Source organism: Sciurus vulgaris, assembly GCF_902686455.1.
Source record: "Sciurus vulgaris genome assembly, chromosome: 2".
NCBI lineage: Eukaryota > Metazoa > Chordata > Mammalia > Rodentia > Sciuridae > Sciurus > Sciurus vulgaris.
Window position 1 is genome coordinate 91,317,554 of NC_136462.1, and position 15,451 is coordinate 91,333,004.

The window sequence follows — 15,451 nt, forward strand, 5'->3', positions numbered from 1 at the left end:
TCCCAACCTCTGGGATCACTGCTGGAGTCTGCTGATGAGGAAGTTATACTGAGATGTACATACACTGGTGACAACCACCTCTAACTTGAGTGAGCTGGCCACGTTCTATATCAAACCTAACACCACAGAATATGAGTTATCACATAGAAGGATCGAGTGTTTCTTCTTGTCACCAGTGACTGACCTAGAGAAGGGAAATGGTTCTAAAATGCCCACATTATTCTTTTGACCATACTGGCTCCTCTCCCCAGCACAGAATATAAAAGCCCCAGGTCTTATGAAGTAGTGAGAGAATTAACAAGGAAGCACAGAGCCATAGGTGAGGTGAGGCACGTGACTGAACCCTGGGCTCAGTGTCCCTGTCTGCTTTTACCACTAAGGTATCTAGACTTCTTATGGGGGTACATTCTCACTGGACATGAGGCTACCTGGTCCCCAGAGTTCTGGGACCTGGGTAATGTGTTTGAGAGCTGCCAATGATGATGTGAGGCCAGTTTGTTAGTTCAGGTCCTTCCTGCCTTCATGTGACTCCCAGCAAAGCAGCACCATACTCAACCTCCCTTCCACTATCTGCATGGCCCCAAGTGATTGACAACTCTGGGTTTAATGGAGTCAATGCTTTTTTTAATGGAGTCAATGTGGGGATACTCAGCAGTCACCATATACTCTCTCACCTCCTCCTGCGGCTAAGCCTCCTTCCCAGCAAGCTCTTTGCCCAGAGTTTGCAGTCTTTCCCAGGCTAGGGGTGGGCTGGTTCCCACATGGCTTTGACCTTCAGCTACTGCTGGAAGCAGTCGTTCCTCTGAGCCTATTCTCCAAACTCAGTACCTTGTCAATAATTTTCACTGAGTCCACTCTGCAGGTGTCAAGCTTGGTCACTCATCTGCCTGGCAGCTGGGAAAAATTCTCATGATGACTGTATAGCTGCTTTCCTGGAGGTGTGTAAAAGGCTAAGAAAACTATTAAAGATCTTCCCTGTCCATGTGCTACTGTGACCTTCACACATCATTGATGGTACATCCAAAGAAGCCTGACTTCTCAGTGGGTTCGGCTCACTCACAAGAACTCAGTCACTCACTTATCTCAAGGCCATCACTCCCTTCCTTCCGGGATATGGTCAGTCTTTGCGGGGGTTGTGGGGTTTGAAGTGTCCTTCAGGGGATTACAAGGTCACACAGGTTGTTAGAATGAAGCTTTCTTTGTTCTAACTTGTACTTAAGGAGCCCCACTGGGAATCAGACTGGAGTCTCACCTGTGGAGAGGATGTTCTGCCTGGGACTTCCCAGTCAGGACCCTGAAAAGCTGCCCTGGGACTTGCCAGGCACATGATCAGGTGTTGGTGCTTCCCCTGATCCGATGATGTATTTTCTTCTCTTTCTCTCTTGCCTATCACTTCTGCTTTTGCTCTTGTTTCCATATTATTACTAAAATAAATTCTATCTTGTATAGAGAGCCTTATTGTCTATCAAACCCGACCTGCCAAATTCAGCAGTTGCACACATGCATAATGCTTTAACACTACAGTGTGATGGTGAGTGGGAATTCCCTTGGTTCTCACTGCTCACGACTGTGTTCAGGTTTAAAGTAGATAATAAATTCTAAACAACTAGCATGGGGTAGACGTGTATAGCAAAAGCTTAATACACAGAAGCTGTTACACTATCACTAATGCACACTTCAGCTGTAAGCTGAAGTAAGAGGGGCCTACTTGATGAGAAAGATTTCACTAGGCTTGTTGAGGATGAGTCCATCAAATGCACAAAGGAAAATAGAAAAGGCAGTGAAGGATGGTACATCAACTGCCCCCCTTTCTCTTTCATAGCAAAACACCTACAGGAGAGGCAGAGACCTCCCAATGAAGAGAACGGGAATGTTTTAAATGTCTGTGGGCTCACAACTGGCATGTACTCCATTGCCCAATGCTGCATCACTTCCTGGAGAAGATGGGACTGTGATTTAAAGCTGGACAAAAGGACATCAGTATAAGCATATTTGAGAACACAGCAAGCACTATTTGCAATACTTTAAGCTGAAAACAGCTTTAAGTTGCTTCATATTCTTGGGGTTAATGTGTTAAAAATGTCAGCTGAGTGACTAACCACCAATTGTGCCCCAACACCATGTGACCACCCAAGCTTGGGATCCTCAGCTGCCAGCTGTAGTGCTGTCGCTTGTGGCTTGAGGTCCTTCCTCACCAATTGCTGTCTAGCTTGAACCAGCTGGCTAGCTTGAACCATATGTGCTATTTCTGTGCATAGGATGTGAGTAAGTACACACCATGGTAAATCAGACCAGGATATGAGTCAGATCATATTATAAAGGGTTGAAAAGAACCGATCTTCAAAGCACACAGAGCATCATGCCGGGCTTCGACACAATTGGAAAGGAGCCACCGTTTGAAAGACGCTTATAATTACTAAATGAAGGAGAAACGCTGAAGACTATGAAAGGTTAAGATTGGGCAAAGGCCTACAAGTGAAAAGAAATGGATAAGGTAGAAGCCATACTTTAAGGGTCTTAAAATTTTGCAATAAAAAGAAAAGGTTTACCAGGACCACATACTTCTCTAGCATACTTTGGTCAGACGTAGAGGTAGTGAAGTAGGGGCAGCACAGAAGAGCTGTAGGACATCGGACTTGCCTTATTTTTCTTTTCAAAGAAAACATTTTCTCTGCAAGGCAATCTTTCTTGGGCCAAATTAATGGTCCCAAACAAGCTCTTAAAAAAAAAAAAAAAAAAAAAGAAAGAATCTAATGGCAATGAGGTGTAAAGATACACCCCAAAAGATGGATGTCTATAATGCTCTAAGAGTAAAAACCTGTTAACAATCACAATATACCGTGATCAGTTAAATAAACTATGGTATGTCCCTTTCTTGGAGTCCAGGCAGCTATTAAAAGGAGTGAACATAATTTGAATATTCTGGTATAAAATGATATCTGAGATAGATTATTATGTCAAAATATCAAGTTGTAGAAAATATGTGTGGTAATCACATTTCTGTTAGAAATGATGTTTGGATATGCACAGGAGGAAAGTCTCTAAGGAGTCAGAGAAACACACTTATAATTGTTATTAGTGACAGTTTCTTTATACACTTACTCACTGAATCATTTACAACAGCTATTTTATAATACAAAATAAAACCACAGAAGATACTTATGAGAAAAGAATAGTATAAATCTGTTTTTTTCTCTAGTTGTAAGATTCTGAGAGGCCTTGGAGTGGCCTAAGGGTACTGCCAGCATCCCTGGCTGAATCAGTGTGCAGTAGGACAAACCCTGGGAAGGTTCCAGTTCAGGGCAGCCTGGACTCTCTGCAGGTCCAAGGTGTCAACAGGGAGGCAGCAGAGTCAGCACTGCTGAAATGCCATGAGAAAAGGGTTTACTGGCCTCAGCAGTCCTTTACTTACCCCCGCCCCTGTCACAGTACCCTTGTAGGGCCTGCATAACTACACTTCTGCTTGGGGGCTGTGGGGAGCTCAGAGCCTAGCTGTACTTGTGGCTCTGAGCCCATATTACCACTGCTCAGCCTTGGCATGCAAGCATTTCTCAACATGGTTATACTGGCCTGCCGTTCAAGAGGCTGTGAAGAGGTATTAGCAAGGTGTGACATCAGCAATTCATCCCCACATCCCTTCCCTCCCAACAGAGCCTTGCAGTTTCTTCCAGGGCCAGGGTGACAGGAGGTATTTGACCTTCCTCTGTCACTGCAGGAATCCATCCTAATGCCCTCCCAGTCAGGCATTTCCTCTCTGTAAGTCAATGTCCTCTGGTCTTCCTGATAGCCTCTTTCTCCAGGAGGGAGGGGAAGCAGCAGGCCCATCTATAGAAACCACAATGCCCAGCTCTGCAAACAATTGCTGCCTCAGCCTTGTCTGCTCAAGGCTGAAGAAGTCCATGCCATTGTTCATTTTTGTTCTTCCTAGGATCTCCTCTGAATGCTTTACAGGCTGTTTCTCACCTTCTACTTACTTCTCTAACAACTTGATCAATGTCTGTCTTCTTTACTAGAACATAAGCCCCTTGAGGGAAGAACTTGCACCTGCTTTTGCTATGTCCCCAGTGCACAGCACAGCATCTGCTACCAGATGGATGTCCAGTAAAGACTTGCTCAGCAGAAGGATCCTGCAAGGGCTGCTGGGGAATCCATGCCAGTGGGAGCAGGGAGGAGCTTAGGAGGCTTCTCTCCCATCTCATGTCTAGCTTGCCTCCTCTGTTTTTTGTAAGGTGTCCAAGTGAATAGTTAGCAAGGGATATTTCCCCCTCTCAAATATTGGAGACTTGTTAGAGCTATTTACTAATAGATGAGAAAGTTTAAAGGAATGAGGAGACTGGAAAGACTCCAGAAAGTTTCTCAGTTGAAATAAGCCTGTGATGCTGACTCCCTGGTTGTTTCTTGGGGGTCCTTCAACTGCCCAGGGATGTTGTGGGGTGTCCTGGACAGTGGGTGTGCTGAAGGATGAGAAGAATTTGACAGGGCAGAAATCCTCTGCCCACATCAGAGAGGATCTCAGACAACCCTGGAGGAGGGCCGAGGGGACGGGATGAGGCACTGACCTCGGCTGATGCGCTGTTTCTCCCCAGATAGGATGCCAGGGCTGTCGATGATACTGATACTCTTCAGGACCTGATTGGGCAGCTGGGAGCACATGAACCTGGAAGAGTCGGACAAAAAAGGTGGGGTCAGAGATGGGCCTCATGAGGGGCTCCAACTACGGGTGCCTTGAGCTCTCTGGGCCCACTAATGTCTGTAAAGTGGGGGTGTGGAGGAGGTTGGTAGACACTAAAGATGCCTGTGAAGTTGCCTGTACAGCAGGGGCTTAGAGAAAATTATGGTAACCCTACTGGTGCCACACAACAGATGCCAGTCCACAGGACAGGTGTGGGAGGTAGGCTGGCTACCTGCCACTTGATCTCTTACTGTTAACTTTCATTTGATCTTCATATTAACTTCTGAGGAAAAAAATTACCATCACGTTGGGGTAACTAGCTCAGAGTCACTCAGCTAGATCTAAATCCAGGTCAACCTCACTCAAGTTCATGAGCCTCTCTTCCCTTCCTCCCTGCTATTCCTGCCCAAGCATCCCTTCTCCTGTAGAGAATTCCATGCCTCCTTCAGGGTACACTGCCCCAGTTGGCTGCAGTACCCCAAACTCCCTGTGCTGTCTTGCCCATTCCCCAGGGTGAGGGTTGGAGGTACTAGGCCCTGCTGCCTTGTCTGGTGCCACAAAATTCAGCATCCAGTCCAGTGCCTCTCTGATTTCAGGCCCAGGGAAGGGCAGACACCTATGTGCAATACCCCCAATCCTCCAGGTTCTTAGGAGTCCTAGGAGTACCCTGGCAGCAGACGACTGGGCTGGGTCGGGGTCCTTGGATGAGCTTCTCTAAGCCTCTTTCCTATCTCTCACTTGCCTGATGCAATCTCCTTCTTCTGACCTTGGTCCTTCCTGCTCTGGTTCTAGTCAGCTGCATTGGCGTTGGACTCATAGAAGCAGACTGGAGTAGGAGGAAAATTCTAGCCTTGGGGTCAGCAGACCTGGACTCAGGTTCTGGTTAGTCTTTGCCAATGATTTGCATGGGCCCTGAACAAGGACCTCCCTCTGGGCCTCAGTTTCCTCATATGTGCTGGAGACATCTGGACCAGAAACTGGCGATGTCCTTTGTAGTTTTACCACTGTAAACTCTGTGAGTAACAGCAGGAAGTGCTTTGTTACTTCCATCCCAGGCGAGAGAGCCTGGTCTGGATCTTTGTTAGGCTCTGTGTATGTTTTAGGGAGGAAACTGGAGTGCCTCTCCTTTTCCTGTTTTATAAATCGCCAACTTCTTTCTCTGTGTGGGTAGAAAGCTTGAAAACACTTGATAACAGCTCAATTCTTCCATTCAGTGGAAGTGGTCAGGATTACTCAGAAAGTAAGTATGCTGGGAATGTGGGACAGGGAGGCTGCCCAGCCTCCACAGTGCCTCTGAACAGACTGGCTCCCCAGGCAGGGGAGAGCAGCCCAAGCCCGGGGTGCTATTATGACATTTTGACACTTTAAGGTGCTCAGGACAAGTTTTTCACACTTTCTTCCCTATCCTTCCAAATCGGCCCAGGAAGATGGAGGAAAGGAGGATACTTTCTCTGGTGGAAAACTTGCAGCACAAAGCAGGAAAACAACTTGAGGACATGTGCTACTGCATGGCTGGCTGGAGACTAGAGACTTAACCTTTTTTCCTTTCTTTTTTGCAGTCCTGGAGTTGAACCCAGGGCCTCACACATGCTAGGAGAGCACTCTATCATTGAGAGCTACATCCCCAGTCTGCTACTTAGCATTTTTGATGTCAGGTGAGTAGAACACCATCTATTAAGTTAAAACCACATACTGTTAAAAATAGAGGGTCAGTAAATTTAAAATAAGTCCCTCATTTTTGCTTTTCTCCTCCCCACCCCTGTACCCTCAACTCTACTGCCCAATGCCAGGAGAAATTTGTGAGTAAAGCGTACAGGAATCACCAAGCACTGCTTGTAAGTTCACAGAGCAAAACATCACCAACTCCCCAGTTGCCTAGAACTGGGAGAGGAACTAAGTTCTAAGCACATCTGGGGCAGCCTCTATTTCTTGTCATTTCCGTCTTTCTATCAGGCAGTTTGAGACATCTGGTGATGCTAAACACATTGCACCTACATAAAACTATTTGACACAAACTATTCCTGTGGGGAGGCTGAGCTTTCTTCCAAACCACAAGCTCACACTCAGTATTAATTTTTCCAAAACATAAACCCTTAGATTCTGGTGTGTGGGTGACAGAGGGATTCAAAATTTATACACTGTTCACTCCCTGTGTATAAAGCAACAGTATTTTAACAGCTCCCAGACCTCCTGATGCAATAGCAGAGGCCAAATGTGTGAGCCAGAAAGCAAAAGGCAGTGCAGTAAGCTGATGTCACCACACAACACATAAGGGAACCAGGCGAGGGGCCTAGGACAATTGCCAAGGGGAGGAGAAGAAGGAGAGTGAGTGCTCAGGGGCATATGAGAGGGGCCAGCTGAAGTTGTGTGTGCAAAGCTGGACCCCATTTCATGAAAGACCATGGGTGCCGGTGGGCAGGAGAACACAGAGCACAAGTGAACACTCATCCCCAGGATAGGGGCTGTGCTGTAAGGCTAGAACTACAGAGTGCTTTACCACTGAGTTACATCCCCAGCCCACAGATGTATTCTCAAAAACCATTTAGCCAGGTGTGGTGGTGTTGAATGCTTAGAATCCCAGAGACCTGGGAAGCCTAGGCAGGAGGATCACAAGTTTGAGGCCAGCCTGGACAACTTAGTGAGAGCTTAAAATAGAAAATATTTAAAAGGGCTGGGAATTAGCTCAGTGGCAGAATGCTAGCCCAGCATGTACAAAGCCCTGGGTTAGATCCCCAGTACCACAAAAGAAACAGCAAATAAATACTTTTTATTATAATCAGGAAATGCCTAATCCTGCTCTATCAGTCATGTCTTACTTTCTGCACTGAGAGAGGAAGGTAGGAAGCAAGTTCGCTCATTGCCTCCATCATAGTTGGCGTAAGCAAGGCCTGTGCATTTCTGCTGAAATGTTTCCAAACACAGATTTGCTGTTCCAAGATGGATTTCCTACTCCTTCCTGGAGTGATTAACACAAAGTGCATCTGTGCCTGGCCTTCTCCATGTCACATGAAATATGTGGACATGTGCTGGTTAGAACTAGAGCTGACCTGATGAGCTTTGTTTTCCAAAGTCAAATAAGGGCCAGAGTGAAGATTCTTCACTGGGTTCCCACTTCATGTCACTTCCAAATCTAGGGAAGGTCAGGGAAGAAAAAAGGAGTAGCAGACATTGTAATGGCACAGGCTGTAAGGTTTTAAGCATGTTGCTATGAGTGCTGCCACAGAGTAAAGTGAGAAGGAGGGAGGATTTGATTACTTACAATTGCTTCTCGGACTGGGGCTGTAGCTCAGTGGTAGAGCACTTGCCTAGCAAGTGTGAGGCACTGGGTTTGATCCTTAGCACCACATAGAAATAGACAAATAAAATAAAGGCATTCTGTCCATCTACAACTATGAAAAAAAAATTTAAAAACTGCTTCTCAATGCTAAAATTCTAAGTCAATGATCAATTTTTTTTCATGGATGAGATTTTATCAATACAAAATAATTTTATTAGATATTAGAATAATCAAATTTGTACCAAATTAGCCCTGATGAGACTCAAACTTTAAAATTTTTTTTTTGTTTTTTATGAGAATCAAACTTTAAAAATTTAGTTCAGCTGAGGGAAGAGACAACTTTGGAGAAAGAGAAAATGACTTTAGAAGAGATATAACATAATGGGGCCTCTCCAACTACAGGTCAGAGAGACTGGAAAGGAGATCCAATGATCAATTTTTAGAGAACTCAACTTGTAAAAGAACCTTAATACTGACTGATTTTTCAATGAAACATTAATATCTATGGTAGTTTTAATAATAATAAACTAGCAGCAGCATTTATTGACCTCTTACTATGTGTCAGGTCTGTGCTAAGCACTTCCTGTATACATGAGCTCAATCTTTCCACAATCCATGGGACCTATGGTCTGGAAGCTGTCATCTTATAAAAGAGGGGACTGGGGCCCAGAGGGGCCACATGCTATAACTTGCCAAGTCCCATGGCTCACAAGAGATGGAACTGGAATATTGTTAGCCTGGTCATTGTGCCTATGGAGTCTAGGGTCTTAGCTATCTGGCTCCTACTACCAGTGCATGCTTTTGAACTACAATTGTGTCCCTTTAGCACATACAGGGAAACATCTTGAAACACGAGTGTCATGCCACAGTACTGGAACTCTTGTCCCAGGGGTTGCCTTGTGCGACTTGCTCTCTACCTGGTTGTATGGAGGATTGGGGCAGCGAACAAAAGGCAGATGTGTGCTCTGATCAATCTTCCTTGTGTAGGTGTCTAAACCTCTCTAAGCAACTCTTACCAGGTTAGTTATTTGGCGGAAATAAATTTAAGCTTACAATGGAGAGAGCATAGAGGTGTTTCATAGTATTTCCTTTGACCCCAACCCACCTTATCCACATGTGTAAAATCAGAGAGATTACACCCGCATCCTAAGTAGGAGAGAAAATAGGATACAGACTACAAAAACGACTTTGACAATTAAACCCTAAAAATCATTACATGGTCCTGCCACAACGGCTGATCTAACCTTCCAGTGCCTAGGAAGAACTGAAGTTCACATCTAGACTATATAAAAGCTCCTGGTTGCTCTTTGACTAAATCTTATGAAATTACCACTTTTATAGGTAAAAGACAGTTGAAGACTGGTGATTTCACATGGTTCAACCTAAACAGGTACTTTTATAAATCCTCTTCTGACTGCCAGTGATGGAAGCTGGGTGCAATGCACCAGTCTGGAGGATCTGTCTGAGCCCAGGGAGTACAGCTGGTTTTCTGGAATGCTGGGACCAGTATAGGCAGCTGCCAAACAAGAACAATGACCTGGAAGCCACCTTAAGTCCCGAAGTTAAAAATTAATAGGAAAAGTTTTGGCAAGTTTATTGTGATTATTATGATAAATGATAAAAACAAAACAAAAAATAATTATCCTCTCATTTAAATAAAGCAATTTTTTTTTTTTTTTTTTTGCTGGTGTGTCAAGAGTGATTCTTGGCAAAAGTCTGTTTTCCTTAATTTCTGCAGCTACATTAGGTGGAGGATTCAGCATGTGTCTTCCCTGATGCTGTGGATTTATGGCAAGTCATTTTAAAAAAATTTCCCAATGGGCCAGGCACAGTGGCATGCTTGTAATTCCAATGGCTTGAAAGGATCAAGAGTTCAAAGCCAGCCTCAGCAACTTAGAGAGTCCCTAAGCAATTCAGTGAGACCCTGTCTCTAAATAAAATATAAAAAAGGGCTGGGGATGTAGCTCAGTGGTTAAACACCTCTGGGTTTAATCCCCAGTACCAAAAGGAAACAACAACAACAACAAAAAAAAAACTCAATGGAAAGTAAGTGATTACAAATTAACTATATAATATTTAAAACTCAAAAAAATTAAGATTGAATGAACCCTCATTTAATTACATAGAGGTAACAAGTAAGGCACAAGTTTAAAACCCAACTGTGTATTCTCTAATGGGCAAATCATCATACAAACCTAAGAGAGTGGTTTTCATCATCACCATGAACCATCATCAGGTCTGCCTAAAATGACAGTATACTGGAGGGATGGTTCAGACTCCTATTCAAAAGGAAGTTTCAAAACTTTAAATCCTAGGGCAAGTGATTAAAGTTATTTTTAAAAAATAGAATTTCTTTTATGAAAGACTTCAATTAAAGTATATACTAGATCTTAAGACTAAACACAAATGTCTGTTAACTATCTGGATTAAAAAAATACCAATAATTTTTTATAAAAGTAGACTATGGGAAAAACAACATCCAATTTAGAAGCAGACTGCAGGGAGAAAATGTCAGGTCCTCATCCCTGATGCTTTTGGAACTCACTGAAACGCACTGGTGTTGCCAGGACCTGTGTGCTCAGCATGCTGCTGGCTCTGTCCATTTTTCCTGGGAGCTGAACTGCCTCCTGAAACACTGTAGAATGTCAATAACCCCACTCCCAGGGTGCAACTCCAAAAACGGTGGCCTGTGGGACTCCTCTCTCAAGGAAAGCACCATGGTGGAGCTTCAGAACTCCTTTTGTTGTAGACTCAACTCCTCCTTTTATTGTTCAGGTATGAACAATTCTATAATTTGTACCTGCCTTTTCAGGAATTCATCTTCATTTCTCAGAAACACACCACAGTCCCCTGTTAGCCTCTTCAAAATCAGCCTGGGAGATTGAAATTCAGGCTCCACTGGACTTGCTTAATGCTGGGTGGTGATTTTCTCCTCCAGGTATCACCTGGTTCTACCTTGTGAAGTACTTAACTCTTAAAGATGCCCCACAGGCAGATGACCAAGTCAACAACTCTGTAATGACAGGGACAGAAACTAGTGGAGAAAGTCCTTCACAAAAACAAAATGTTCTTCCCTAATAAGTATTATATTTTGACCTAGTTCCCAAAAGAGAATGCTGTGTAAAAAGAGGTTCCCACCTTCAGAACTAACCCTGCTGCTGTTCCCAGGAGGATGCTACAGTCACGTAAGTCAGATGGAGCGTGCCCTATGCCAATTGATGCTCTTTCTTAAGTAAGCGCTTTGTGAATCAACCCTGTCATGCAGATACTGCTTGATCAGCTGTCTGCTCTGAAGTGTGCTATGAATTTCCATGAGGTACATCCCTAATGCATAAGCCTTACACAGGCCTGGCCACTGGGATGACCAGAAGGATGGACACTCCTCTTTGTCAGTGCTTAGGTAGGCACAGGGTGGTAAACAGGAAGGAAGGGGAAACCTGAACTGAAGTTCTGCTTCTGCCTCTTTTTGACAGCCTCTTCTTGAATAAGCCACTTTGCTTCTAGTTCTCTTCCTTGTGAATTGAACATCGTGTTATCTATCAACCCCTCAAGCATAATGTAGATGAAATTATGTAAACTATACTGTGGGGCACAATCACTATCATCTCCACCTTCTTTGCTGGAGGGCTATCTTGAGGGCAGCCCTGAGGTTAAACAGGAGCAGTAGGCAAGGACTCAGTCCAAATGCCATACCGTTGGGCAGCTCAGTATTATCTCTGGAGGGACTCTCTGGCCAGAAGGCCTGGGGTCCAATCCCAACACTGCTACTTATTGGCTGAGTGACCCACTGGAAATTAAATTAACCTCTCTATGCCTCAATTCTTCTTCTCTTTCTCGGGCATAATGGTAGAAACAATGTCACAGAATTTTAATGAGAATTTAAAGCCAATACACCTCAGCTTTCTGGGCTTAATATACAAGTATGGAACAGTACCTCACACATGGTAAATGTCATAGAATTATTTCTTCTTATTTCCTACTATTTTGCATATTATTCTGAACTCAATCATTAGTTGATTATATAATGCGTGAATTATTTCCAACAAGTTTTTAATTCTGAGATAACATCGTCACTCAAAATTCTTCCTGAATACTTCCATACTTATCTGCTGTGCATTTGGGATTTGAAAAACAAACTGTTTTTATTAGGAAAGTAAATCATTTGCCAAAGTCAGACAGGCCAATAACTATTCTTCCTGCTTTTGCCTTTGTGAATACATAAAATGAGATTTTTTAAAAAGTAGCAGCTCATTTCTTTTTTAAACCTTTGTCAAGGCAAAAAAAGCATAAGACAAAGGGTCATGGTAATGAAACCTTAGTATTCCAAAGCACCTTTCAGGGGGATGGACCCTGTGCCTTGTACTTTCTGGAGCCTCCAGAACCTCCCAGGGCCAGTCCTGGAACAGAAGTCTGGGCTGTTACCTGCCCTCTGTCCAGGGCTCCTAGAGATTCCCTGATGGGGTGCTTCCTGTATTACTTCCCCTCAACACTGGTGCACACATCTCAGGAGATTCAGGGAGTTGACATTCTGAGGTTCTCCCACCCTGGGCTCAGCCTCTGCTCCTCCCACAAGAAGAAGCTGCCCACCACAGCTGCTCTGGAATTAAAGGGTAAGCTCCTCCTGGAGAAGAGAATCCTGAGTGGCAGGGGGAATGTCATCTGGACAGTGTTCTGCAAGTCAATGTTAGTAACAAGATGGAACTTCTCCATGACTCCATCCACATCATTGTATGCTTCTGTTCATCCCACTGCCAAGTCCCTTTGCTGCTGCTTGGAAGTTTTCTTTCATTTGCAACAGAGAGCTCAGATGCCTAGAGTGCAGTTTTTCACAGAAAGCACCTGTGGAGGCTGCCGCGACTACGCTCAGCAGAGCTAGTGCACAGTGTTGGGCACATGCAGTCCCACGCCCCTGTGAATGGTGCCCCCTGGAGTTGTGCAATGAGGCACCTCAGACTTTGGGAGGGCAGCAGTTCAGTAGGGAGGATCCGATTCTATTTTTAGAAACATCCAGAAAGGAGAAGTACAGCTCAAGCTGCTGTCTGTCAGTCTGTCAGAGTCAATACTACTTCCTCTCCCCAAACAGGCTAGAACTATTCCCCCAGCTTTCCCCTTCCTAATACTGACATGCTGCCCCAATCTCTAAAGCTAGACATACAAATGAGGGAAATGGAGAGGTAGGTGGGGGAAGATAAGGAAGAAGAAAGGGGGTTTAAAAAAGAAAGTATGGACACTTTAATAATATCAATTCTTTTCATCCATGAACATGATTTCTTGGATAGGACCCCAAAGCTTCTGTGTAGTCAAGGAAATAATTAACAAAGTGAAGAGACAACCTACAGAATGTGAGAAAATATTTGTTAGCTATTCATCTGACAGAGGTTCAATATCCAGAATATATAAGGAATTCAAAAAACTTAACGGCTAGGCGTGGTAATGCATGCCTGTAATCCCAGCAACTCAGGAGGCTGAGGCAGGAGGATCTCAAGTTTAAAGTCAGCCTTAACAAGGCCCTAAGCAACTTAGTTAGACCCTGTCTCAAAATTAAAAATAAAAAGGACTCTGGATGTGGCTTAATCCCTAGTACCCTGGGTTCAATCCCTAGTACCAAAACAAAACAAAACATACAAGCAAAAAAAAAAAAAAAAAAAAAAAAAAAAAAAACAAACCCAAACCCAAACTTAACAACAAAAAACAAGTAATCCAATTAAAAATGGGCAAATGGGCTGGAGGTGGAGCTTGCCTAGCATGTGTGAGGCCCTGGGTTCAATCCTCAGCACCACATAAAAAATAAATAAATTGGATAAAGGTATTATGAAAAAAAATACTTTAAAAAAATGGGCAAATGATCTGAACAGATATTTATCAAAAGAAGAAATACAAATGGCCAATAACTGTATGAAAATAATGCTCAATGTTATTAGCCAATAAAGAAATAAGAATCGAAACTACGAGAATCCATCTCACTTCAGTTAGGTAACTATTACCCAAAACAAAGAACAAATAAACAAACAACAATAACCACCAAATGCTGGCAAGGATGTGGGAGAAAAAGAAACTGCTATACAATGCTGGTGGGAAGGTAAACTGGTAAAGCCACTATGGAATACCATATGGAGGTTTCTAAAAAAAAAAAAAAAAAAAACTAAAAGTAGATCTACCATATGATCCAGCTACATCACTCCTGGGTATAGATTCAAAGGAAATGAAGTTGGCATACAAAAGAGATCTTGCATGCCCATGCTTATTGCAGCACTCTTCATAATTGCTAGTATATGAACTCAGTTCAGCTGCCTATCAAAAAAATACATAGATACATACATACATATATATGTATACATACATATATATGTATATATATGTATTATTTTGTCATAAAGAATAAAATTCTGTCATATGCAGCAAAATGAATGGAACAGAAGATATCATGTTAACCAAAATAAACCAGACACAGAAAGACAAGTATCTCATGTTCTCTTTATATGTAGAAACTCAACAAAAACAAAATCAGAAACAGTCAGTAGGGGCACACAAAAGAAAGAAAGGCAAGGTAAGAGTAGCAAAAGGGTCAGGATAGCAGAATGTGTGCTAAGGGTGAAGCTGCAGATGGGGCTGGCTCGCTCTTCCCACCTGGTGCCAACACCTACTGGCTTCAATGGGAAACTCTACTGAAAGATTAAGGAGGTGGTACAAATAAAACAGAACTCCAATTAGGATGGAACTAATCCCACAACTTTATATCTGTCAAATAATAAAATTAACATTTTGTGATTTCACTCTATTTCCCCTGCCCTGCTCCAGGGAACGAGGAAGCAGCTTGAAGCACCATAACCAAAGGCAAATCAGCCAGGGAGGTGAGGTGAACTGTCCTGAGTCAACAGACTAAATCCAGGTGTGAGAAAAAACTTAGGTATCCTGTGGGTCAAGTGCCCTGACTGCAGGAAGCCCTGGCACATCACAGCATCCAGTCACCAGTTAACATGGCTAGTGACAGGGCGACCCTTATCTATTTCTATTTATGTTCTGTGCAGGCTATTGATGTCCAGTCTTGGATCTTAGCTTTGCCCAGAAGCCACCCCAAACAAGTATAAATGATGATGTCCCCTGATAGTCTGATATTTGAACATGATTAGCATATTCTCCAGGAATTCTCTCTTCGAGACACTGTTCTTCTGTTTTTGAATCTTTAGATGTAATTGGCGATAATAAAAGTTTAAACATATTGACTAAAGATGACAGTTTGCTGGTCCTTACCGATTCAGGAAGGCATTTCCAAAGCGACTAAGTTTCCGAAATGGCTTTTTGGGATCCACGACTAATGCATTCCCAGGGGTGCTGCCCTCGGTCTCCCCATACATCACAGCAATGAAGGAATCAGTGGTGGGCTCTGGACCAATCCTCATGCCTGGGAAATCCTGCTCCAATAGGTATCTGGGAGAAGGGAAAGGAAAAGAAAGCTGAGCAGTTGTCACAAAATAAGAAGTTAGAAAGCTGCCTGGGGTTAT

General features: G+C 43.4%; 1 protein-coding gene across 1 annotated transcript in view; it reads right to left on the reverse strand.

Annotated features, from left to right (window-relative positions):
* Positions 1-15,451, reverse strand: part of EHD4 (EH domain containing 4) — a 93,154-nt gene that overhangs the window by 50,619 nt on the left and 27,084 nt on the right. The window contains exons 2-3 of the mRNA XM_079128782.1: positions 15,201-15,377; positions 4,560-4,657 (exon numbers count right to left, since the gene is read on the reverse strand). Of these exons, the coding sequence (XP_078984908.1) occupies positions 4,560-4,657; positions 15,201-15,377 (275 nt within the window). The remainder of the gene's footprint in view (positions 1-4,559; positions 4,658-15,200; positions 15,378-15,451) is intronic.